The sequence below is a fragment of the Coregonus lavaretus genome (genome assembly GCF_964263955.1).
Source record: "Coregonus lavaretus genome assembly, contig: HAP1_SCAFFOLD_192, whole genome shotgun sequence".
NCBI lineage: Eukaryota > Metazoa > Chordata > Actinopteri > Salmoniformes > Salmonidae > Coregonus > Coregonus lavaretus.
The window spans coordinates 238068-263506 of NW_028157672.1; the positions used below are offsets into that span (position 1 = coordinate 238068).

The 25439-nt window shown below is 45.0% G+C and overlaps 1 protein-coding gene across 1 annotated transcript in view; it reads right to left on the reverse strand.

The window, feature by feature from the left end:
* LOC311125096 (uncharacterized protein) overlaps positions 1–24785 on the reverse strand; it is a 216137-nt gene extending 191352 nt beyond the window's left edge. Inside the window, exon 1 of the mRNA XM_084199171.1 lies at positions 24394–24785. Within this exon, the coding sequence (XP_084055297.1) occupies positions 24394–24448 (55 nt within the window). The 5' untranslated portion in view covers positions 24449–24785. The remainder of the gene's footprint in view (positions 1–24393) is intronic.
* Positions 24786–25439: the final 654 nt, after the last annotated feature.

Genomic DNA, 25439 nt, shown 5'->3' on the forward strand with positions numbered 1-25439 from the left:
TGAATGCACCAATTTGTGAGTCGCTCTGGACTAGAGCGTCTGCTAAATGACGTAAATGTGCCCTTGAGCAAGGCACTTAACCCTAATTGCTCCTGTAAGTCGCTCTGGATAAGAGCGTCTGCTAAATGACTAAAATGTAAATGTAAATGTAATTGAGAAAGGCCGCCGTAGGCAGACCTGGCTCTCAAGAGAAGACAGGCACACTGCCCACAAAATGAATGTAATGTTTACTGATTGTTTATTTCCTTTGTTTATTTCCCTTTTGTTTATTGTCTATTTAATTTGCTTTGGCAATGTAAATATATGTTTCCCATGCCAATAAAGCCCTTTGAATTGAATTGAGATAACGACAGAGTTGGTCAGAGACAGAACGCTGAAGTGTTTAGGGGAGAAGAAAGAAGGGGTACAGGTCTGTAGTTTTAGACGTCAGAGTGTTGGTTTCCTGCCGAGTGGAGCTAATCCCATATGGTATAACGAAGGGTCCAAAATAGATAAAGGACATGACTCAAATGGCACCCTATTCCCTGTCTGGCTTTGCATGGCCAGAAGTAGTGCACTAGTACTAAAGGGAGAAGTGTGTCATTAGGGTGCTGTTTAGGTGTCATTACGGTGATGTGTAGGTGTCATTAGGGTGATGTGTAGGTTTCATTAGGGTGATGTAGGTGTCATTAGGGTGCTGTGTAGGTGTCATTAGGGTGATGTTTATGTGTCATTAGGGTGATGTGTAGGTGTCATTAGGGTGATGTGTAGATGTCATTAGGGTGATGTAAGTGTCATTAGGGTGATGTGTAGGTGTCATTAGGGTGATGTATAGGTGTCATTAGGGTGATGTGTAGGTGTCATTAGGGTGCTGTGTAGGTGTCATTAGGGTGATGTGTAGGTTTCATTAGGGTGATGTGTAGGTTTCATTAGGGTGATGTAGGTGTCATTAGGGTGATGTGTAGGTGTCATTAGGGTGATGTGTAGGTGTCATTAGGGTGATGTGTAGTGTAGGTACTGGTATTGTTCCATATTCGCAGGTGTATTGGCCTGTCTTTGTGTAAACAGTAGTGAGTTATCAGTGTACTGCTATCATACATCTATCACCTCCTACCCTCCTGCACTACTGATCTTATCTACTCCCCTCTGGGCCACTCTCTGGGGCTGTGTGTGTGTGTGTGTGTGTGTGTGTGTGTGTGTGTGTGTGTGTGTGTGTGTGTGTGTGTGTGTGTGTGTGTGTGTGTGTGTGTGTGTGTGTGTGTGTGTGTGTGTGTGCGTTCATACATGCATGCATGGGTGGGTGCACATATGTGTTGGTGCAAGAAGTAAAGAACCAGAGATTTACAAACTTGGTTTAAGAATTAGAAATGTAATGTTCTTTGTATTAGCATGAGTCTTCTATCCCAACCAGGCCAAAGAGGACTAAGTCTTCTATCCCAACCAGGACAAAGAGGACTAAGTCTTCTATACCAACCAGGACAAAGAGGACTAAGTATTCTATCCCAACCAGGCCAAAGAGGACTAAGTATTATATCCCAACCAGGACAAAGAGGACTAAGTATCCCAACCAGGACAAAGAGGACTAAGTCTTCTATCCCAACCAGGACAAAGAGGACTACGTATTTTATCCCAACCAGGACAAAGAGGACTAAGTCTTCTATCCCAACCAGGACAAAGAGGACTAAGTCTTCTATACCAACCAGGACAAAGAGGACTAAGTATTCTATCCCAACCAGGACAAAGAGGACTAGGTCTTCTATCCCAACCAGGACAAAGAGGACTAAGTATCCCAACCAGGACAAAGAGGACTAAGTCTTCTATCCCAACCAGGACAAAGAGGACTACGTATTTTATCCCAACCAGGACAAAGAGGACTAAGTATTCTATCCCAACCAGGACAAAGAGGACTAAGTATTCTATCCCAACCAGGACAAAGAGGACTAAGTATTCTATCCCAACCAGGACAAAGAGGACTAGGTGTGTACAGTCAATAAGTATTAGAATCAGAAGATTTAAGACCATGGCCATGTCCGAATACCCATACTAGCCTACTACATACTTAACTGAATACTATGCCACAGTAGCGCTCACTTCACAAGCTCAGGGTGTGCCCGGCCCAGCATGCATTTGTAGTCTACTTGTGTGCTGCTATAGCCCTTTGCTTTAGCTACTGTCACAGAGTTCACTACATATTTTCATAAAGAAACTGATAACACACACAGGTGCTAAATCAAGGTGACTTACAAAGATGAGGACCAAGAGCTAGAGAGGGAGAGTGATGATGTAGTGTCCACAACTAAATAATCATTGTGGAATCTGAAAAGACACGTATCCCCGAAAGCATGATGGTGTACTTACTACGTGCACATGCTAACAGAAAGGAACAAGGTGGATAGATAATTAAGTGTGTCATTGTAGCAAAGTATTTATAAACTAAACATCAGATCTCTTAAACGTTTCGTTCATTTTCGTTCTATTATCTATACAATTGGCTATCATTGATTTTGGCCCAATAGGCCTGGCATATTCCCACGTTCAAGGAGCTTTCCGTTTTGATTGGGTTCTTTTGCCTAAAAGCCTTTAGGCCTATCTATACAAAAAATAAAAATAAACTCTGCATCTCTGCCCAGCCTGGCAAGAGTGGCCAAAAGGTTGTTTAGCATCCACAGTGGCTCTGCAAGTGAGGAGAGGATATTCTCCGCTGCTGGCCGGCTCTCCAGGCACCATCGCCTGAAGCCACAGACTGGCCAAACTCCTGTTTCTAAAAATTAATTCTAAAAACGAATTCAAAAGCACTAATAAGTTATTTTTCTTTTAATTTGTATTTAATAATAAGTCACAGCCTATATACACAATTTATAGAGTGTAATGATTTAATACAACAAAATGTTGTTTAAATGCTGCACACTTTATGTCCCTTCCAGCCTTGTGTCGCACCCGCAAATGCTTCACAATGTATTTATTTGTAGGCTATAGCCTTGAAATTTGGATCCCCATTAGTTCCTGCCAAGGCAACAGCTACTCTTCCTGGGGTTTATTATGGATCCCCATTAGTTCCAGCCAAGGCAGCAGCTACTCTTCCTGGGGTTTATTATGGATCCCAATTAGTTCCTGCCAAGGCAGCAGCTACTTTTCCTGGGGTTTATTATGGATCCCAATTAGTTCCTGCCAAGGCAGCAGCTACTCTTCCTGGGGTTTATTATGGATCCCCATTAGTTCCAGCCAAGGCAGCAGCTACTCTTCCTGGGGTTTATTATGGATCCCAATTAGTTCCTGCCAAGGCAGCAGCTACTTTTCCTGGGGTTTATTATGGATCCCAATTAGTTCCTGCCAAGGCAGCAGCTACTCTTCCTGGGGTTTATTATGGATCCCCATTAGTTCCTGCCAAGGCAGCAGCTACTCTTCCTGGGGTTTATTATGGATCCCCATTAGTTCCTGCCAAGGCAGCACACACACACACACACACACACACACACACACACACAAACACACACACACACACACAACCAACCCACACAAGTTTTGTTCTTATATCCTCAGGTTAGGGCTGGTATCAGCGTATCACCCTGTGGCTCCTGAGTGGCGCAGTGGTCTAAGGCACTGCATCGCAGTGCTAACTGTTCCACTAGAGATCCTGGTTCGAATCCAGGCTCTGTCGCAGCCGGCCGCGACAGGGAGACTCATGGGCGGCGCACAATTGGCCCAGCGTCGTCCAGGGTAGGGGAGGGAATGGCCGGCAGGGATGTAGCTCAGTTGATAGAGCATGGCGTTTGCAACGCCAGGGTTGTGGGTTCGATTCCCACGGGGGGCCAGTATAAAAAAAAAATAATAATATTCATATGTATTCACTAACTGTAAGTCGCTCTGGATAAGAGCGTCTGCTAAATGACTAAAATGTAATGTAAATGGTATCAGGTTAGGGCTGGTATCAGGTTATCACCCTGTGGTATCAGGTTAGGGTTAGGGCTGGTATCAGGTTATCTTCCTGTGGTATCAGGTTAGGGTTAGGGCTGGTATCAGCTTATCACTCTGTGGTATCAGGTTAGGGCTTGTATCAGGTTATCACCCTGTGGTATCAGGTTAGGGTTAGGGCTGGTATCAGGTTAGGGCTGGTATCAGGTTATCACCTTGTGGTATCAGGTTAGGGTTAGGGCTGGTATCAGGTTATCACTCTGTGGTATCAGGTTAGGGCTGTTATCAGGTTATCACCCTGTGGTATCAGGTTATCACCCTGTGGTATCAGGTTAGGGCTGGTATCAGGTTATCAGGTTAGGGTTAGGGCTGGTATCAGGTTATCACCCTGTGGTATCAGGTTAGGGCTGGTATCAGGTTATCACCCTGTGGTATCAGGTTAATGTTAGGGCTGGTATCAGGTTATCACCCTGTGGTATCAGGTTAGGGTTAGGGCTGGTATCTGTACCGACACTGTGTCAAACACTATGAAATCATTATGGTGGCAAAAGAGCACCCTGTCTCTCTTCAGCTCTGCTAGGGTGTGTGTGTTTGTGTGTGTGTCTGTGTGATCCATCCCCCTCTCTGTCTCAGTGCTGTGAACCATAATCCTCTCATCTTACACAATACTGGTACTGATAACAACTAAAGACGCTGAGAAACTCTCTCTCACACACACACACACACAGGTATTTACTGACTGGGGCTGGGTTTTGTGGGAAAGAGTGTGTGTAGTGGTGGTGGTTTTATGGTGGGGCTGAGGGTGTGTAGTGGTGGTGGTTACATGGTGGGGCTGAGGGTATGTAGTGGTGGTGGTGGTTATATGGTGTGGCTGAGGGTGTGTAGTGGTGGTGGTTATATGGTGGGGCTGAGGGTGTGTAGTGGTGGTGGTTATATGGTGGGGCTGAGGGTGTGTAGTGGTGGTGGTTATATGGTGGGGCTGAGGGTGTGTAGTGGTGGTGGTTATATGGTGGGGCTGAGGGTGTGTAGTGGTGGTTGTTTTATGGTGTGGCTGAGGGTGTGTAGTGGTGGTGGTTATATAGTGTGGCTGAGGGTGTGTAGTGGTGATGGTGGTTATATGGTGTGGCTGAGGGTGTGTAGTGGTGGTGGTTATATGGTGGGGCTGAGGGTATGTAGTGGTGGTGGTTATATGGTCTGGCTGAGGGTGTGTAGTGGTGGTGGTGGTTATATGGTGTGGCTGAGGGTGTGTAGTGGTGGTGGTTATATGGTGTGGCTGAGGGTGTGTAGTGGTGGTGGTTATATGGTGTGGCTGAGGGTGTGTAGTGGTGGTGGTTATATGGTGTGGCTGAGGGTGTGTAGTGGTGGTGGTGGTTATATGGTGTGGCTGAGGGTGTGTAGTGGTGGTGGTTATATGGTGTGGCTGAGGGTGTGTAGTGGTGGTGGTGGTTATATGGTGTGGCTGAGGGTGTGTAGTGGTGGTGGTTATATGGTGTGGCTGAGGGTGTGTAGTGGTGGTGGTTATATAGTGTGGCTGAGGGTGTGTAGTGGTGGTGGTTATATGGTGTGGCTGAGGGTGTGTAGTGGTGGTGGTTATATGGTGTGGCTGAGGGTGTGTAGTGGTGGTGGTTATATGGTGGGGCTGAGGGTGTGTAGTGGTGGTGGTTATATGGTGTGGCTGAGGGTGTGTAGTGGTGGTGGTTATATGGTGTGGCTGAGGGTGTGTAGTGGTGGTGGTGGTTATATGGTGTGGCTGAGGGTGTGTAGTGGTGGTGGTTATATGGTGGGGCTGAGGGTGTGTAGTGGTGGTGATTATATGGTGGGGCTGAGGGTGTGTAGTGGTGGTGGTTATATGGTGGGGCTGAGGGTGTGTAGTGGTGGTGGTTATATGGTGGGGCTGAGGGTGTGTAGTGGTGGTGGTTTTATGGTGTGGCTGAGGGTGTGTAGTGGTGGTGGTTATATAGTGTGGCTGAGGGTGTGTAGTGGTGGTGGTGGTTATATGGTGTGGCTGAGGGTGTGTAGTGGTGGTGGTTATATGGTGGGGCTGAGGGTGTGTAGTGGTGGTGGTTATATGGTGGGCCTGAGGGTGTGTAGTGGTGGTGGTGGTTATATGGTGGGGCTGAGGGTGTGTAGTGGTGGTGGTTATATGGTGGGGCTGAGGGTGTGTAGTGGTGGTGGTTATATGGTGTGGCTGAGGGTGTGTAGTGGTGGTGGTTATATGGTGTGGCTGAGGGTGTGTAGTGGTGGTGGTTATATGGTGTGGCTGAGGGTGTGTAGTGGTGGTGGTTTTATGGTGTGGCTGAGGGTGTGTAGTGGTGGTGGTTATATAGTGTGGCTGAGGGTGTGTAGTGGTGGTGGTTATATGGTGTGGCTGAGGGTGTGTAGTGGTGGTGGTTATATGGTGTGGCTGAGGGTGTGTAGTGGTGGTGGTTATATGGTGTGGCTGAGGGTGTGTAGTGGTGGTGGTGGTTATATGGTGTGGCTGAGGGTGTGTAGTGGTGGTGGTTATATGGTGGGGTGTGTGTAGAGAGGAAGGGAGGGTGAGTGATTGTGTGTGATTCTATGCAGGATGGTGTAAGTGAGTGTTTGTGGAAGGCAAATAATGTGTGTGTGTGTGTGTGTGTGTGTGTGTGTGTGTGTGTGTGTGTGCGTGCCTGTGTGCGTGTGTGCATGTGTGTGTGTGTGTGTGTGTGTGTGTGTGTGTGTGTGTGTGCACTGCAGCGATGATAGCTGTCTTCCTGTAACCCACCCAGTGGACGGTCTCTCTGTTAGGGACACACAGTATCTTGTCCTCCTGTTGTCACTTCTTCTACAACAGTATTATATCATAGAACACAGACAGGCAGACAGACAGACAGACAGACAGTATCTGGTCCTCCTGTTGTCACTTCCTCTACAACAGTATAATATCATTGAACACAGACAGACAGGCAGACAGACAGACATACAGTATCTGGTCCTCCTGTTGTCACTTCTTCTACAACAGTATTATATCATAGAACACAGACAGGCAGACAGACAGTATCTGGTCCTCCTGTTGTCACTTCCTCTACAACAGTATAATATCATAGAACACAGACAGACAGACAGACAGACAGACAGACAGACAGACAGACAGACAGACAGACAGACAGACAGACAGACAGACAGGCAGACAGACAGACAGACAGGCAGGCAGGCAGGCAGGCAGGCAGACATCTCACTGATGGTCCTGCCTAAAGAACATGTTCTCAGTTGAAGACCTGTGTAACAGAGTTTAAAGCTAGAATCGTTTTGGTAAAAAGCTGAGCGATGGGCCTGGAGAAATGTAACCACTCTCAAATTCATAAACAGAGCTATGGATGCAAGGGCTGACCATCCCTAGGGCCCTAGGAAATCTGTTTGAGGTATCAAGTATGGGTTCATCCCTTGAGCCCTATGAAATCTGTTTGAGGTATCAAGTATGGGTTCATCCCTTGAGCCCTATGAAATCTGTTTGAGGTATCAAGTATGGGTTCATCCCTTGAGCCCTATGAAATCTGTTTGAGGTATCAACTATGGGTTCATCCCTAGGGCCCTATGAAATCTGTTTGAGGTATCAACTATGGGTTTATCCATAGGGCCCTATGAAATCTTTTTGAGGTATCAACTATGGGTTCATCCCTAGGGCCCTATGAAATCTGTTTGAGGTATCAACTATGGGTTTATCCCTAGGCCCCTACTCCTGAGTGGCGCAGTGGTCTAAGGCACTGCATCGCAGTGGTAACTGTGCCACTAGAGATCCTGGTTCGTATCCAGGCTCTGTCGCAGCCGGCCGCGACCGGGAGACTCATGGGGCGGTGCACAATTGGCCCAGCGTCGTCCAGGGTAGGGGAGGGAATGGCCGGCAGGGATGTAGCTCAGTTGATAGAGCATGGCGTTTGCAACGCCAGGGTTGTGGGTTCGATTCCCACGGGGGGCCAGTATAAAAAAATATATAAAAAAATATGTATTCACTAACTGTAAGTCGCTCTGGATAAGAGCGTCTGCTAAATGACTAAAATGTAAATGTAAAATGTATGAAATCTTTTTGAGGTATCAAGTAGGGGTTCATCCCTAGAGCTCTATGAAATCTGTTTGAGGTATCAACAATGGTTTCATCCCTAGGGCCCTATGAAATCTGTTTGAGGTATCAACTATGGGTTCATCCCTAGAGCTCTATGAAATCTGTTTGAGGCATCAACAATGGTTTCATCCCTAGAGCCCTATGAAATCTGTTTGAGGTATCAAGTATGGGTTCATCCCTTGAGCCCTATGAAATCTGTTTGAGGTATCAACTATGGGTTCATCCCTAGGGCCCTAGGAAATATGTTTGAGGTATCAACTATGGATTCATCCCTAGGAAATCTGTTTGAGGTATCAACTATGGGTTCATCCCTAGGGCCCTATGAAATCTGTTTGAGGTATCAACTATGGATTCATCCCTAGGGCCCTATGACATCTGTTTGAGGTATCAACTATGGATTCATCCCTAGAGCCCTATGAAATCTGTTTGAGGTATCAACTATGGGTTCATCCCTAGGGCCCTATGAAATCTTTTTGAGGTATCAACTATGGGTTCATCCCTAGAGCCCTATGAAATCTGTTTGAGTTATCAACTATGGGTTTATCCCTGTTTTCTTTTTGCCTGACTCTCTTTTCTCCGTTTTGTTTTTCCAGGTTTCAGTTGGATGTTCTAAGTCCACAACAATGCCTAAACCACTTTAGGAGACCACTTTTGAGCTCGGGGGAAAATGTGAGAAATATTGATTTTTTGGTGTAGTTACCCTTTTAATTCCAGTGCGCTCATAGCGAGAGGCTGTTGTTAAGATGTGTTTCTGCAGCCCACATGTGATGGTAGAGTTTGCAAAACAAATACCCACTGGATTGATGAAAATAATCATGATATCATTCTGCCAGGTAAGCATAGGCTACTTTGTAGTTAACATTTAATTGAGAAGGTTTTTGGGAAAGCCTTTCCATCTACCAGAATGTTTTCATTAGCATCATCGCTAACGGTTACACAAAGTGGTGGCTACATGCACCACACACACACAGAGGGGCATTCTAATTGCAGGAAATATGAACCACTGATGCATTCTGTTCATGTCCTCTGATAAACTCAGACTGAATGAATTTTCAATACATTTAGTTGATTTCCTACTAAGTTCAATACATTTAGTTGATTCCCTACTAAGTTCAATACATTTAGTTGATTTCCTACTAAGTTCAATACATTTATTTGATTTCCTTCAATACATTTTTGAATATTGTTGAATTCCATTTTATTGTCTGGATTCCGTGATTCCGTCCGCATTCACAGTATCGTGGATTTTATAGGGTCCTAAATCCAACAGTAAATATGCTTTAATCTGAAAGGACCTACCAGTTACATTCATCTCCAGAGGGCTTTGCAGCTCGCCTAGGACAGAAAAACTATGTGAAACACTGCATCATCCACTGAGAGCATCTGGGTTGCCAGACCACTGAGTGAGAAGGGAGGTCCAGATAACATTGAAGGAAAGCAGATTCCCATTTGGGAAATAATTCCTGGTGAGGAAAAACAGAATGGCAGCTGGCATGCAGTCTAGAGAGAATCTCACAAAGAGTTTCTGACATGTAAGGTTACCTAGTGTGTGTATGTGTGTGTGGCAGCAGTCTGTAACCCCTCTTTAGTGGGAGACATCAGCACCAGGTCATCTGCATACAGCAGACACTTGATTTCAGTGTTGTGTAGGGTGAGACCAGGTGCTGCAGATTCTTCTAATGTTTTTGCCAATTCATTAATGTAGATGTTAAATAGTCTCTCTCTCTCTCTCTCTCTCTCTCTCTCTCTCTCTCTCTCTCTCTCTCTCTCTCTCTCTCTCTCTCTCTCTCTCTCTCTCTCTCTCTCACTCACTCACTCACTCACTCACTCACTCACTCACTCACTCACTCACACTCACTCACAGGTCTTGGGGGTTGTAAGTGGTAGAGGAAGTGTACTATCATCCAGACCCATCCATGGTTGGCCAGCGTCTCAAGGCAGTCTGGTGGGACTGTCTGGTTTTAACAACTCTCCCCCTGACTGTCCCCCTCACCCTGACCCTCTGTCTATCACCCTGACCCTCGTTCTATCACCCTGACCCTCTGTCTATCCACCTCACCCCTTTCCTCTCCTTCCATCTCTCCCTACTCACCCCTTTACCCTCCTTCCATCTCTCCATACTCACCCCCTTTCCTCTCCTCCCATCTCTCCCTACTCACCCCTTTCCTCTCCTCCCATCTCTCCCTACTCACCCATTTCCTCTCCTCCCATCTCTCCCTACTCACCCCTTTCCTCTCCTTCCATCTCTCCCTACTCACCCCTTTCCTCTCCTTCCATCTCTCCCTACTCACCCCCTTCCTCTCCTTCCATTTCCCCCTCCCTTCCTCACTCTCCTGAACCTGTCTGGTTAAAGTGAGAAGGCCAGACAAGACTCAGATGTTTAAATATAGTTAGATGTGACATGATGTGTTGGGATGAATACATGCTTCCTCCAGGGCACCAGACCTGCTAAGGGGGCGCTGTCCCGTGGACATGCAGGCACAGAGGCACGTGTCTGGGCTTGTCCCGACACCAACTCCCCCAACATTTCATGAAGGTATAGACTGACGACCCCAATCCTGTTACCAGCACACACAAACACTGATACACACACACACACACATAAACCCATGCTGACACGTGCGAACACACTCAGTTACACACACACGTGTCATTCTGTCTACCTGTAAACGTCCCCTTCTCTCACCAGGGCACACCTGGAAGTGAAATTCCGAGCGGCCATTTGTAATGTTGTAACACTGGAAAAAAGAGTCCGGACATACTGGCAGGGGCACGCACGCACGCGCGCGCGCGCGCACACGCACACGCACACGCACACGCACACACACACACACACACACACACACACACACACACACACACACACACACACACACACACACACACACACACACACACACACACACACACACACACACTTAAAGAGCACCTTGGTTGTGAATAAAACACTTGAACACTTACATCACTCTGCCTCTAATGAAAAGATAGAGTCCCTGAGGGATATAATGGCAGACCTTCTTATTATCACAGAAGGGCTTTTAGCAACAGATCTAAGATCAGATTGTCCAACACTGTAACCATTAGGGCGGTGGTTCTTAATCCGTGTCCAAGGGACCCAAAGGGGTGCACATTTTGTTTTGGCCTTAGCACTACACACCTGATTCCATTAATTAAAGCTTGATGATGAGTTGATCATTGGAATCTGGTGTGTCGTGCTAAGGGATGAATAAATATCTGATCTCAATCATTTGTTCCTTGATTCCTTGCATCTTCTTCTCACCTCCTTGTCATTGGACCTTGGACCTCCTTGTCCAATATGGTTGAGTAGGAGGTGAGGAGAGAGGATGTGAAGGAATACACATTGAGATAGAACCCCTGTATCACTAGGTAGCATTCCATACTTTAGAAAAAGAATCCTCCCTCCCCTAAAGTAATCCCTAATGTGCTATGACTGCTTAGATGTGATGATATCTATGTAGTGGAACAGTTGCTTTTGACCTACACACTCCAGTTAGATCAGTGATTACTTCAAGGAAGGGAGTTAAGAAGGAATCATTTGTGAAGTATTGGAAGGAGGCCTGTCTTCTCAGACTTACTGGAAGTACTTTCCCCTTCTGTCATACCGTTCCAGGGTGTTTTTTTTGAGTGTGTGTTTGTGTGTGTTTTCAAGAGTGTGTATACAGTGTTTAGTGTTTTTTCAGGGTAATTATTTATCCACTACATGTCTGAGCACTTGGTACGGTTCACTGATGTCCTGCCAAATTCCGCTCTTTAATGGATGAACAACTTGGCAGCGCCAAATTCCCCTCTCACCCTCCTCATAACCCCTCTCTTCCCCCCTCACCCTCCTCACCCTCCTCATAACCCCTCTCTTCCCCCCTCACCCCCTCACCCTCCTCATAACCCCTCTCTTCCCCTCTCACCCTCCTCATAACCCCTCTCTTCCCCGCTCAACCTCCTCATAACCCCTCTCTTCCCCTCTCACCCTCCTCATAACCCCTCTCTTCCCCTCTCAACCTCCTCATAACCCCTCTCTTCCCCTCTCCCCCTCCTCATAACCCCTCTCTCCCCCTCTCACCCTCCTCATAACCCCTCTCTCCCCCTCTCACCCTCCTCATAACCCCTCTCTTCCCCTCTCACCCTCCTCATAACCCCTCTCTTCCCCTCTCACCCTCCTAATAACCCCTCTCTTCCCCTCTCACCCTCCTCATAACCCTTCTCTCCCCCTCTCACCCTCCTCATAACCCCTCTCTTCCCCTCTCACTCTCCTCATAACCCCTCTCTCCCCCTCTCTCCCCCTCTCACCCTCCTCATAACCCCTCTCCCCCTCCTCATAACCCCTCTCTTCCCCTCTCCCCCTCCTCATAACCCCTCTCTTCCCCTCCTCATAACCCCTCTCTTCCCCTCCCTCCCTCCTCATAACCCCTCTCTTCCCCTCTCCCCCTCCTCATAACCCCTCTCTTCCCCTCTCCCCCTCCTCATAACCCCTCTCTTCCCCTCTCCCCCTCCTCATAACCCCTCTCTTCCCCTCTCCCCCTCCTCATAACCCCTCTCTTCCCCTCTCAACCTCCTCATAACCCCTCCCTTCCCCTCTCAACCTCCTCATAACCCCTCTCTTCCCCTCTCAACCTCCTCATAACCCCTCTCTCCCCCTCTCACCCTCCTCATAACCCCTCTCCCCCTCCTCATAACCCCTCTCTTCCCCTCTCAACCTCCTCATAACCCCTCTCTTCCCCTCTCAACCTCCTCATAACCCCTCTCTTCCCCTCTCAACCTCCTCATAACCCCTCTCTCCCCCTCTCACCCTCCTCATAACCCCTCTCGTCCCCTCTCAACCTCCTCATAACCCCTCTCACCCTCCTCATAACCCCTCTCTTCCCCTCTCACCCCCCTCATAACCCCTCTCTTCCCCTCTCAACCTCCTCATAACCCCTCTCTTCCCCTCTCCCCCTCCTCATAACCCCTCTCTTCCCCTCTCAACCTCCTCATAACCCCTCTCTTCCCCTCTCAACCTCCTCATAACCCCTCTCTTCCCCTCTCAACCTCCTCATAACCCCTCTCTTCCCCTCTCACCCTCCTCATAACCCCTCTCTTCCCCTCTCAACCTCCTCATAACCCGCTAGTGTGTGTTGTCTCAATAAGATACCCAGTCACTGGGTCAGTAAGTCATGGGACTGGGCTGGCTCTGTGTGGTTTGGTACAATGTGTGTGTGTGTGTGTGTGTGTGTGTGTGTGTGTGTGTGTGTGTGTGTGTGTGTGTGTGTGTGTGTGTGTGTGTGTGTGTGTGTGTGTGTGTGTGTGTGTGTGTGTGTGTGTGTGTGTGTGTGTGTGTGTGTGTGTGTGCGTGCGTGCATCTGTGATCACCAGGGGTCTTGGAGTCTACTAAAGTTTAGTACCAGGAAGTGACTGGCATTGCCCTGACAAACCTTAACTCCCTGACCCCTCTTAATCCCGGCCCACCAGTAGCTACAGGTCTAGAATCAGATTAACGCAGCATCTCGTCAGGGATTTAACACACCATCTCATCAGGGATTTAACACACCATCTCGTCAGGAATTTAACGCACCATCTCGTTAGGGATTTAACGCACCATCTCATCAGGGATTTAACGCAGCATCTCGTCAGGGATTTAACGCACCATCTTGTTAGGGATTTAACGCAGCATCTCGTCAGGGATTTAACGCACCATCTCATCAGGGATTTAACGCACCATTTCGTCAGGGATTTAACGCACCATCTCGTCAGGGATTTAACGCACCATCTCATTAGGGATTTAACGCACCATCTCGTCAGGGATTAAACGCACCATCTCGTCAGGGATTTAACACACCATCTCGTCAGGTTTTTAACGCAGCATCTCGTCAGTGATTTAACGCACCATCTCATCAGGGATTTAACGCACCATCTCGTCAGGGATTTAACGCACCATCTCATTAGGGATTTAACGCACCATCCCGTCAGGGATTTAACGCACCATCTCGTCAGGGATTTAACGCACCATCTCGTCAGGGATTTAACGCACCATCTCATTAGGGATTTAACGCACCATCTCGTCAGGGATTTAACGCATCATCTCATCAGGGATTTAACGCACCATCTCGTCAGGGATTTAACGCAGTTTAAAATAAAATAAAATAAGATGGGTGTTCATTTTTTTGTGCAATTTAAAAAAGTTATGATTTAATACTAGGGTTGGGCGGTTTCCAGATTTTCATAACGTCATACCGTTTTGGTACCATAACGGGGTATACTGTATTACCGGAAGTGCACACAAGGTGAGCTATTTAGGCACCAGGGATCTTAATCCAGGAGGGGATTGAATGTCTCTGCTGTAACCAAGAAGCTTGATCTTGACATCTAGCTACTTAGCTAGAAAGTTAGCAAACCAAATGCATAGCTGGAGCCCTGAGCTGGTTATAACTGATTTGACACATCTTAGATTTCTTAGAAATACCCTGGTATACGGTATAAACTGTATATCGCCCAAGCCTATTTAATACAGTTGAAATGTTGACAAATGAGATGCACTGAAATGAAAGCAACTTCCAAAACTGAACACTGGGATTATGGTGATATTACTGTATGGGATTATGGAGATATTACTGTATGGGATTATGGTGATATTACTGTATGGGATTATGGTGATATTACTGTATGGGATTATGGAGATATTACTGTATGGGATTATGGTGATATTACTGTATGGGATTATGGTGATATTACTGTATGGGATTATGGTGATATTACTGTATGGAATTATGGTGATATTACTGTATGGGATTATGGTGATATTACTGTATGGAATTATGGTGATATTACTGTATGGGATTATGGTGATATTACTGTATGGAATTATGGTGATATTACTGTATGGGATTATGGTGATATTACTGTATGGAATTATGGTGATAGTACTGTATGGAATTATGGTGATATTACTGTATGGGATTATGGTGATATTACCGTATGACTGATTTGGAAAACAATGTAAAGTATGTATAGAGGTGTAATCTAGAGCCAAGCGTTTTGATTTTAAATTGTGTGGTTTTCCTGCTATTGACACACTTGTTGAATTATGCAAGGGAAAGTGACAAAACAGTATTAATTAGGCAGTCTAGACAGATAAGTGCAGGTAGGCCTAGACTGAGCAAGTTTTTGGTGGTTGCCATCCTGTTCCACCGCTTTATATTAATGTATTCATGTATGCAAATACACCCTTCAAAAAGTATTCATACCCCTTGACTTATTCCACATTTTGTTGTGTGAAACCCTGTGTTACAGCCTGAATTCAAAATGGATTAAATATATATTTTTCTCATCCATCTATACACAATACTCCATAATGCAAATGTATTGAAAATGAAATACAGAAATATCTCATTTACATACGTAAGTATTCACAAACCTGAGTCAATACTTTGTAGAAGCACCTCTGGCAGCGATTACGGCTGTGAGTCTTTCTGGGTAAATCTCTAAGAGCTTTCCACACCTGGATTGTGCAACATTTACCCATTATTATTTTCTGTCAAATTGGTTGCCATTTTCAGATCTTGCTATAGATTTTCAAGTAGATTTAAGTCAGAACTGTAACTCAGCCACTCAGGAACATTCACCGTCTTCTTGGTAAGCAACTCCAGTGTAGATTTGGCCTTATGTTTTAGGTTATTGTCCTGCTGAAAGATGAATTCATCTCCCAGTGTCTGGTGGAAAGCAGACTGAACCAGGTTTTCCTCTAGGATTTTGCCTGTGCTTAGCTCCATTCCATTTCTTTTTTATCCTGAAAAACTCCCCAGTCCTTAACGATTAAAAGCATACCCATAACATGATGCAGCCACCACTATGCTTGGAAATATGGCGAGTGGTACTCAGTAATGTGTTGTATTGGATTTGCCCCAAACATTACACTTTGTATTCAGGACAAAAAGTGAATTGCTTTGCCACATTTTTTGCAGTATTACTTTAGTGCCTTGTTACAAACAGGATGCATGTTTTGGAATATTTTTTTCTGTACAGGCTTCCTTCTTTTCACTCGGTCAATCAAGTCAGTATTGTGGAGTAACTACAATGTTGTTGATCCATACTCAGTTTTCTCCTATCACAGCCATTAAACTCTGTAACTGTTTTAAAGTCACCATTGGCTTCATGGTGAAATCCCTGAGCAGATTCCTTCCTCTCCAGCAATTGAGTTAGGAAGGTGACTGGATGTATTGATACACCATTAATTACATTTACATTTTAGTAATTTAGCAGAAGCTCTTATCCAGAGCGACTTACAGTTTTAGTGAGTGCATACATTTTTCATACAGGCCCCCCATGGGAATCAAACCCACAACCCTGGTGTTGCAGGCGCCATGCTCAACCAACTGAGCTACAGGGGACCTTAGTGTACTTAATAACCAAAGTGTAATTAATAACTTCATCATGCTCAAAGGGATATTCAATGTCTTTTTTTGTACCCATCTACCAATAGGTGCCCTTCTTTGCGAGGCATTGGAAAACCCTGGTCTTTGTGGTTGAATCTGTGTTTGAAATTCACTGCTCGACTGAGGGATCTTATAGATAATTGTACGTGTGGGGTACAGAGATGAGGTAGTCATTCAAAAATCATGTTAAACACTATTATTGTACACAGAGTGAGTCCATGCAACTTATTATGTGACTTGTTAAGCACATGTTTACTCCTGAACTTATTTAGGCTTGACATAACAAAGGGGTTGAATACTTATTGACTCAAGACATTTCAGCTTTTCATTTTTAATAAATCCGTAAAAAATTTCGAAAAACATAATTCCACTTTGACATTATGGGGTATTATTTGTAGGCCAGTGACAAAAAAATTGAATCCATTTTAAATTCAGGCTGTAACACAACACAATGTTGAAAAAGTCAAGGGGTTTGACTACTTTCTGAAGGAACTGTATACATTATATGCATATGAGGCACATATAATATTCTTTATTTTATCACAAAGCGTAAAAACAATACCTGCTACACTAAGAAAATGTATATGAGTGCATTATAAGAAGAAGAAAAAGGTTACATAAAAAAAAAAAAGAATACCTGAATTTCCACCAAAATGCTTGAACTCCATTCTTTATTTGTCCATGCCAGTACAATGTTTTATGTGCTATAATTCAGTCAATATCTGCTGGATTTTTTAAAATTCTAAAAGTTTGGAATGTTGTCCAACTATTGCATTTATTAGAATCATTTTTTTAAACCTTCAAACAATCTTGATGAACGTTGCTACTTCTACTCTGAGTCACATGTTTCGCCCTGCCTGGGGACATAAATGTGATTGAACAGGTCACTAATTGGGCACAAGACAGAACAGGACATTGAACCTTTCAGAACACTCAGCCACAGCAGTCAGCGCCACAATGGCTCCCTGTCAACAAATTGAATTTGAGGCTGTCGCATCTCATCTGATGCTGTATACCTAGTTAGAGTCCTGGCTGGCACTCAACACGTCACACCACACAGAGGTGAAAGAACGTGTGTTTGCAATGGTTCTGAAAGAGATAGTTGAGTTGAAGACAGAGCTTGTTGTATCTCTCCATTCAAATAAACATGGCCACCAAAGAGGCAAAGTGAAGCGATCTGAAACATGGATAAGAGAAGACCAGAGGATTTGGCCTCAGGAGAGAGAGAGAGACAGAGAGAGAGAGAGAGAGAGAGAGACAGAGAGAGAGAGAGAGAGAGAGAGAGAGAGAGAGAGAGAGAGAGAGAGAGTGTGTGTGTGTGTTTGTGTGTGTGTAAGTGTGTATATGCGTGCATGCGTGCCTGTGTTCTGAGTCTGTGAGCTCATCAAAGAGATGAGTCCCCAGCAGTAGAGACATATGTAGCCTTGTGTGTTGTTGTAACTAAGGGGGGTAGCCTAGCCTAGCCTAGCCTAGCTTAGCCAGGTCTTCTACCCAACCCCTGACCTGTTTACTCTTTAGCTATTAGCATTACGCTAGCAGAGGTTAACATTGGCTAGTAATCTTAATCAGCAAACCTCATTAGGTTTAGCCTGGCTATGCTTATTAGGGTTAGGAAGAAGGACTGTCATCTATCAATTAAGGAATAGCAGGGTCAACTGTCTTGGTTGACCCCAGAAACTGATCTAAGGCCAGTTTTACATCTCACCTCCTATTGATTCATGTAGGATATAGGGAGGGTTGTCTGATACTAGACCTGTGCTGACGAACTACCTGGAGTAAAGGAATTAGAGGGTTTTAGTTAAAGGGATACTTCGGGATTTTGACAATGAAGCCCTTTATCAACTTCCCCAGAGTCAGATGAACTCGTAGATACTATTTTTATGTCTATGTGTGTCCAGTATGAAGGAAGTTAGATGTAGTTAATGTAAGATGTAACGCTAACTAGCATTCCCGCAATAGCTGGAAGCGCAATACCTCTAACTTCCTTCATACCGGACACACAGACATAAAAAAAGCTCACACACGTACACACACACTACAACACACACACACACTACAACACACACACACACTATAACACACACACACTACAACACATACACACACTACAACACACACACACTACAACACACACACTACAACACACACACACACCCTACAACACACACACATACTGTTCATTTTCACACATACAGTTGCAAACTGTCCTGCCAGCTCAGCCTAACCCAGAGGAAACAAGGGAGTGCTGTTCCACTGTGACACTGTTGTTAAAGGTGAGACAATGATACATACACAGGGACACTAATGTAATAACAGTCTGTGTCACAGGCCAGCCAGAGGCTAAGCTAATTGGTTTAGCGCCTCAAATCAACACCTGTCTAAACTGAGCCCAGGAATGAAGGGAGCGAGAGAGAGATGCCAATCAAGCCCTTAAATTGAAATGAGAGAGATAGAGCGAGAGAGACTCTCTCTCTCTCTCTCTCTCTCTCTCTCTCTCTCTCTCTCTCTCTCTCTCTCTCTCTCTCTCTCTCTCTCTCTCTCTCTCTCTGCACACTATCATTGCTCTCCCTAACCTCCCCTCTCTCCTTCCCATGTCTCTCCCTCCCATGTCTCTCCCTCCCCTATCTCTCCCTCTCCTCCCCTGTCTCTCCCTCCCCTCCCCTGCCTCTCCCTCCCCTGCCTCTCCCTCCCCTGTCTCTCCCTCTCCTCCCCTGTCTCTCCCTCTCCTCCCCGTCTCTCCCTCCCCTGTCTCTCTCTCCCTCTCCTCCCCTGTCTCCCTCCTCTGGCTCTCTCTCCCCTGCCCTGTCTCCCCCTCCCATGTCTCTCCCTCCCCTGTCTCTCCCTCCCCTGTCTCCCCCTCCCATGTCTCTCCCTCCCCTCCCCTGAGCTGACACACACACACATTAAACTACCATACTGTCATCTCTAGGACGTGTATCCCTTTTCAGTTACTTTATGTTCCACAATCTACTGCTATGAGAACAGGCTAAAGACCTTCTGACAGTCAGGAGAAAAGCACAAGGATTTATGAAACACAAGACATGTTCCGCACTGCCACTCACCCAGTTATACCAAAAGTTACACCAAAAGTTAAACCCAAGATATAGCCTACCAAAAGTTAGATTGAAAGTTAAACCGAAGATATAGCCTACCAAAAGTTAGACTGAAAGTTAAACCAAAGATATAGCCTACCAAATGTTAGATTGAAAGTTAAACCGAAGATATAGCCTACCAAAAGTTAGACTGAAAGTTAAACTGACAATATAGCCTACCAAAAATTAGACTAAAAGTTAAACCGAAGATATAGCCTACCAAAAGTTATACCAAAAGACTTGTCATAACCAACATTTCAATAGGCTCTCTCAATGCCTGCTGTGTTCCAGCTGATTTTGTACGTTTGCCCACTGACAAAGAAATGATCAGTCTATAATTTTAATGGTAGGTTTATTTGAACAGTGAGAGACAGAATAACAACAGAGAAATCCAGAAAAAAAACGCATGTCAAAAATGTTATAAATTGATTTGCATTTTAATGAGGGAAATAAGTATTTGACCCCCTCTCAATCAGAAAGATTTCTGGCTCCCAGGTGTCTTTTATACAGGTAACGAGCTGAGATTAGGTACACACTCTTAAAGGGAGTGCTCCTAATCTCAGCTTGTTACCTGTATAAAAGACACCTGTCCACAGAAGCAATCAATCAATCAGATTCCAAACTCTCCACCATGGCCAAGACCAAAGAGCTCTCCAAGGATGTCAGGGACAAGATTGTAGACCTACACAAGGCTGGAATGGGCTACAAGACCATCGCCAAGCAGCTTGGTGAGAAGGTGACAACAGTTGGTGCGATTATTCGCAAATGGAAGAAACACAAAAGAACTGTCAATCTCCCTCGGCCTGGGGCTCCATGCAAGATCTCACCTCGTGGAGTTGCAATGATCATGAGAACGGTGAGGAATCAGCCCAGAACTACACGGGAGGATCTTGTCAATGATCTCAAGGCAGCTGGGACCATAGTCACCAAGAAAACAATTAGTAACACACTACGCCGTGAAGGACTGAAATCCTGCAGCGCCCGCAAGGTCCCCCTGCTCAAGAAAGCACATATACATGCCCGTCTGAAGTTTGCCAATGAACATCTGAATGATTCAGAGGAGACCTGGGTGAAAGTGTTGTGGTCAGATGAGACCAAAATGGAGCTCTATGGCATCAACTCAACTCGCCGTGTTTGGATGAGGAGGAATGCTGCCTATGACCCCAAGAACACCATCCCCACCGTCAAACATGGAGGTGGAAACATTATGCTTTGGGGGTGTTTTTCTGCTATGGGGACAGGACAACTTCACTGCATCAAAGGGACGATGGACGGGGCCATGTACCGTCAAATCATGGGTGAGAACCTCCTTCCCTCAGCCAGGGCATTGAAAATGGGTCGTTGATGGGTATTCCAGCATGACAATGACCCAAAACAGGACCTTGTGAAGATGCTGGAGCAAACAGGTACAAAAGTATCTATATCCACAGTAAAACGAGTCCTATATCGACATAACCTGAAAGGCCGCTCAGAAAGGAAGAAGCCACTGCTCCAAAATGGGTGAAAGTGTTGTGGTCAGATGAGACCAAAATGGAGCTCTTTGGCATCAACTCAACTCGCCGTGTTTGGATGAGGAGGAATGCTGCCTATGACCCCAAGAACACCATCCCCACCGTCAAACATGGAGGTGGAAACATTATGCTTTGGGGGTGTTTTTCTGCTAAGGGGACAGGACAACTTCACTGCATCAAAGGGACGATGGACGGGGCCATGTACCGTCAAATCATGGGTGAGAACCTCCTTCCCTCAGCCAGGGCATTGAAAATGGGTCGTTGATGGGTATTCCAGCATGACATTGACCCAAAACACACGGCCAAGGCAACAAAGGAGTGGCTCAAGAAAAAGCACATTAAGGTCCTGGAGTGGCCTTGCCAGTCTCCAGACCTTAATCCCATAGAAAATCTGTGGAGGGAGCTGAAGGTCCGAGTTGCCAAACGTCAGCCTCGAAACCTTAATGACTTGGAGAAGATCTGCAAAAAGGAGTGGGACAAAATCCCTCCTGAGATGTGTGCAAACCTGGTGGCCAACTACAAGAAACGTCTGACCCCTGTGATTGCCAACAAGGGTTTTGCCACCAAGTACTAAGTCATGTTTTGCATGACTTAGTTCAAATAAACCTACCATTAAAATGATAGACTGATCATTTCTTTGTCAGTGGGCAAACGTACAAAATCAGCAGGGGATCAAATACTTTTTTCCCTCACTGTAAAGTTGAAGTCGGAAGTTTACATACACTTAGGTTGGAGTCATTAAAACACGTTTTTCTACCATTCCACAAATTTCTTGTTAACAAACTATAGTTTTGGCAAGTCGGTTAGGACGTCTACTTTGTGCATGACACAAGTAATTTTTCCAACAATTGTTTACAGACAGATTATTTCACTTATAATTCACTGTATCACAATTCCAGTGGGTCAGAAGTTTACATACACTAAGTTGACTGTGCCTTTAAACAGCTTGGAAAATTCCAGAAAATAATGTCATGGCTTTAGAAGCTTCTGATAGGCTAATTGACATCATTTGAGTCAATTGGAGGTGTACCTGTGGATGTATTTCAAGGCCTACCTTCAAACTCAGTGCCTCTTTGCTTGACATCATGAGAAAATCAAAAGAAATTAGCCAAGATCTCAGATTTTTTTTTTTGTCCTCCACAAGTCTGGTTCATCCTTGGGAGCAATTTCCAAACGCCTGAAGGTACTACGTTCATCTGTACAAAGAATAGTATGCAAGTATAAACACCATGGGACCACGCAGCCGTCATACCGCTCAGGAAGGAGACGCGTTCTGTCTCCTAGAGATGAACGTACTTTGGTGCGAAAAGTGCAAATCAATCCCAGAACAACAGCAAAGGACCTTGTGAAGATGCTGGAGCAAACAGGTACAAAAGTATCTATATCCACAGTAAAACGAGTCCTATATCGACATAACCTGAAAGGCCGCTCAGCAAGGAAGAAGCCACTGCTCCAAAATGACCATAAAAAAGCCAGACTACGGTTTGCAACTGCACATGGGGACAAAGATGGTACTTTTTGGAGAAATGTCCTCTGGTCTGATAAAACAAAAATAGAACTGTTTGGCCATAATGACCATCGTTATGTTTGGAGGAAAAAGGGGGAGCTTGCATGCCAAAGAACACCACCCCAACCGTGAAGCACGGGGTGGCAGCATCATGCTGTGGGGGTGCTTTGCTTCAGGAGGGACTGGTGCACTTCACAAAATAGATGGCATCATGAGGAAGGAAAATTATGTGGATATATTGAAGCAACATCTCAAGACATCAGTCAGGAAGTTAAAGCTTGGTCGCAAATGGGTCTTCAAATGGACAATGACCCCAAGCATACTTCCAAAGTTGTGGCAAAATGTCTTAAGGACAACAAAGTCAAGGTATTGGAGTGGCCATCACAAAGCCCTGAACTCAATCCTATAGAAAATGTGTGGGCAGAACTGAAAAAGCTTGTGGAAGGCTACCCGAAACATTTGACCCAAGTTAAACAATTTAAAGGCAATGCTACCAAATACTAATTGAGTGTATTTAAACTTCTGACCCACTGGGAATGTGATGAAATAAATAAAAGCTTAAATAAATAATTCTCTCTACTATTGTTCTGACATTTCACATTCTTAAAATAAAGTGGTGATCCTAACTGACCTAAGACAGGGAATTTTTACTAGGATTAAATGTCAGGAATTGTGAAAAACTGAGTTAAAATGTATTTGGCTAAGGTGTATGTAAACTTCCGACTTCAACTGTAAGGGCCATGCCGGGGTGTGCTGTGCATGCATATTTGTGGCATGAACGAGCTCCCTCTCTCTGTGTGTGTGTATGTGTGTGCGCGCTGTGCCAGAGAGGAGCCAAGAGTGCAGTCCTATCACAGCGGGGCCTTGTTGATCAGGAGGTAAAGTATAGCGCTCTCTGCTCTCTGCGCTCCTGCGGTGTCATTACCGCCGCCGCTCCTCTAAACTAAGTGTGTTGGAGAGTAGTGAACTACATGTAGTTAAACTAGTGATTGAACTACATTTTGCTGTAGCTTGGTGGTAGTTGAACTAAATTCTAATCTAGGGAGTTGTTTCAGTAGTTAATACATGTTTTGCCATGCAGCGGTGTAGCTAACTACTGAAACTACACACTACTTTGTTTTTGCAAAAATAAAATATAATCCTGGTGAACTAGGCAAGAATTTACTTTATTTTTCTGCATCAGACCTGCCTAATTCTCACTTGAAACATCGTTTTTGTGTTTAATAGGCTTAAATTATACATTATTTTAACACATGATTCCAAAGTTATTTGTTCTGTTTTTGCAATTTGTAGTCTATGACATTTCAGATGTACATATAATAATATTTTACTAAGTAGTCGGGGGCCAGTATGAAAATGTATGCACTCACTAACTGTAAGTCGCTCTGGATAAGAGCGTCTGCTAAATGACTAAAATGTAAATGTAAAATGTAGTGAACTAGGTTTTCAAAGTAAAGTAAACTATTTTTTTCTTATTGGTAGCTTTAGTGTAGCTTTATTTATTCCACTGTGAAGTAATTTTTAGCTTGGTAAACTATTTTCAGAGTAGCTTCCCTGACACTGCTGGGTTTACATAACCCGGCTCTATACCTGCTGTGACTCTCTGTACCGTCTGATTATTACACACTAATCATACACTACAATGTCTCTAACTCTGGGTGAGGAAGGAAAAAATATGAGAAAACTGCATGTCCTTTCTATGACGCTATCCCAAAGCCAAAGCACGTTGCCCCCTAAAATGCAGGGAAAAAATCAGAGTGCTTTGGAAATAGCCTAACGGATTAACAACAATGCATCCCAATCACTTCAAACGATGCTTATGTTGATTTAGCTGATTTATGTTTCTAACTTGTATTAGTCTAAGTGCGACAGACAGAGAGGCGCTTACCTTCGAAGTCTGATAAAATGCCCTCCAGATGGTCGTTGACGGAGATATGGGACATCCTGACTGTGCGTCCTTATCAACTCTTCCGGAGTTCACTGCAGCTCGATATAACGAGGTTAAAAAAAAGTGTATATTCAAATAAAAACGTTATTCCTTCCAAAGAAAATGCACTCGCATAACAGAGAAAAAAAGTATGCATCCACTGTATTGGAATAGAACTCTTGCAAAGTTTCTGCAACAACCAAAAAGTCGCGTTTTTTTCCTGAATTCGCCTCACATCGGATAGCGAGCGCACTACTGGTTGCTTCAGCATATGCCTCCTGCCTCCGTCCGTCGTTCGGTCTGTCTGTCTGTGTCAGGAGAGGGCTTGAGCGGGTTTCCGGCGATGCGCCTCCCCTCTGGTCTCCCTTGCGAGTGGAGCCCTGCCCCCTGTAGCCTGCCCTACCCTGGATGGAGGGATGGATACAGGGAGAGGGAGAAGAGGGGCGGACCTCCGTGCTACACCGTGCTGCTAGACATTGTAGGCAACACCTGGAATGGGGAGTCAGTAAAATGTCTCGCCCTGGCTGCCTTCATTCACTTTCCCGGACCGGTGACTATGTTCTAGTGATGCGCAGGTTGACTCATAACCCGCAGTCCCCACGGTTATATCCACGGTTATATCCGTGGGGAGAGCGGGTTTAGGGTCATTAAATATTGTGTGGATGAACGGCGGGTGGGTGGTGGGCGGTTTGAATAAAGAGAAAACAATACCTTTAAAAAATCCATAAATGTATCATTCTTGTGAAATTTCAATTTATAGGCTACATTGAGGTTTTCTTTCATTATTTTAGGCTATCTGGCATTACTGCATAAGCCTACATTTTAGGGCCTAACTGTACACGACACGCGCCAAATAGCTTACATGCCAATCGCCAAATGCTTTTGGGAACGGGCAGAAATAGTTTAAGGTCGATCCACGGAGGTAAAAAGGACAATGTTGGAGTCTAAATCAATAAGAGAAAAGCTGAGAAATGGAGAGTCGAAAATAAAGAGAAGGGAGGGCCAGA